Below are 1,155 nucleotides of genomic sequence, written 5' to 3'. Positions count from 1 at the left end.
GTTTTAATGTAATATTGTGTAACAATACTATTTGAGCTCTTTGAAAAAATATTTTGCATCTTTGAAACCAGCAGTTAATTACTTGCTTTCTTATAGGCTGAGCTTCAAAAAATATAGCCAGAAGTTGTGGGGTTTTTTTAAAAGGGCTGATTTTCTTGGAATATGAAAACATTGTTAAACATTCTCTTAACACTTGGTCTTCAAGGTAGTTTTTAGGCTGATGTATGTACTTTTATTTTTATAGTGATTGCAAGGAAAACAAAGGAATTTATACTTCCCTTCACCTAGAACATCTGTTCAATATCACTGAATTTCTAAATATTAGTATGGTAAGTAAAGAAAGTATGAGTGACTTTATGATTATTTTTGAAGGCTTGGAGAGGTGTTTGCTCTTAAACACAGTATAGCATATCTGGATTTTATGGGATTTTGGTTTTTATACACAATACATCCTGCAAGGAGGCAAGAACTGTCCAAGCTAATTTGAAAGAAAGAAATCTATTTATGAGTAAGATGTTCTTTACCAGTCTCAGTGGGCCGTGGAAGGCTTTCTGATATGGTAGTTTTTGGGGTTTTTTTATGGGTGCTGATAATAATGTTATTTTTAATTTCGTAACTTGCATAGAAGGTTCAAGTCTAGCATCTTCCAAAAGCTGCTTACAGTGTTTAATGAGTGTCTTGTTCTTTATCTAAATGCCTTTCTTGGTGTGTTCTCTTCTGATTCCAGTCAGATTTATGTTATAGAATCATAGAATTGTTTAGATTGGAAAAGACCTTTAAGATCTTAAAGTCCAACCATTAACCTAGCACTGCCAAGTCCACCACTAAACCATGTCCCTAAGCACCACATCTACACGTCTTCCAAATACCTCCAGGGATGGTGACTCAACCACTTCCTTGGGCAGCCTGTTCCAGTGCTTGACAACCCTTTCAGTGAAGAAATTTTTCCCAATATCCAATCTAAACCTCCCGTGGCGCAACTTGAGGCCATTTCCTCTCGTCCTATCACTTGTCACTTGGGAGAAGAGACTGACACCCACCTCGCTACAACCTCCTTTCAGGTAGTTGTAGAGAGCGATGAGGTCTCCCCTCAGCCTCCTTTTCTCCAGGCTAAACAGCCCCAGTTCCCTCAGCCGCTCCTCATAAGACTTGTTC

General features: G+C 38.1%; 1 protein-coding gene across 3 annotated transcripts in view; it reads left to right on the top strand.

Annotated features, from left to right (window-relative positions):
* Positions 1-1,155, top strand: part of PROM1 (prominin 1) — a 62,228-nt gene that overhangs the window by 47,306 nt on the left and 13,767 nt on the right. For all 3 annotated transcript variants that reach the window (XM_009279106.1, XM_009279105.1, XM_019472016.1), the window contains one exon: positions 245-329. In XM_009279106.1, the coding sequence (XP_009277381.1) occupies positions 245-329 (85 nt within the window). The remainder of the gene's footprint in view (positions 1-244; positions 330-1,155) is intronic.

The sequence above is a fragment of the Aptenodytes forsteri genome, unplaced genomic scaffold (genome assembly GCF_000699145.1).
Source record: "Aptenodytes forsteri isolate BGI_AS27 unplaced genomic scaffold, ASM69914v1 Scaffold242, whole genome shotgun sequence".
NCBI classification, from domain to species: domain Eukaryota; kingdom Metazoa; phylum Chordata; class Aves; order Sphenisciformes; family Spheniscidae; genus Aptenodytes; species Aptenodytes forsteri.
Note: the sequence above shows the minus strand (reverse complement) of the source record. Positions and strands in the feature narration are given on the sequence as shown.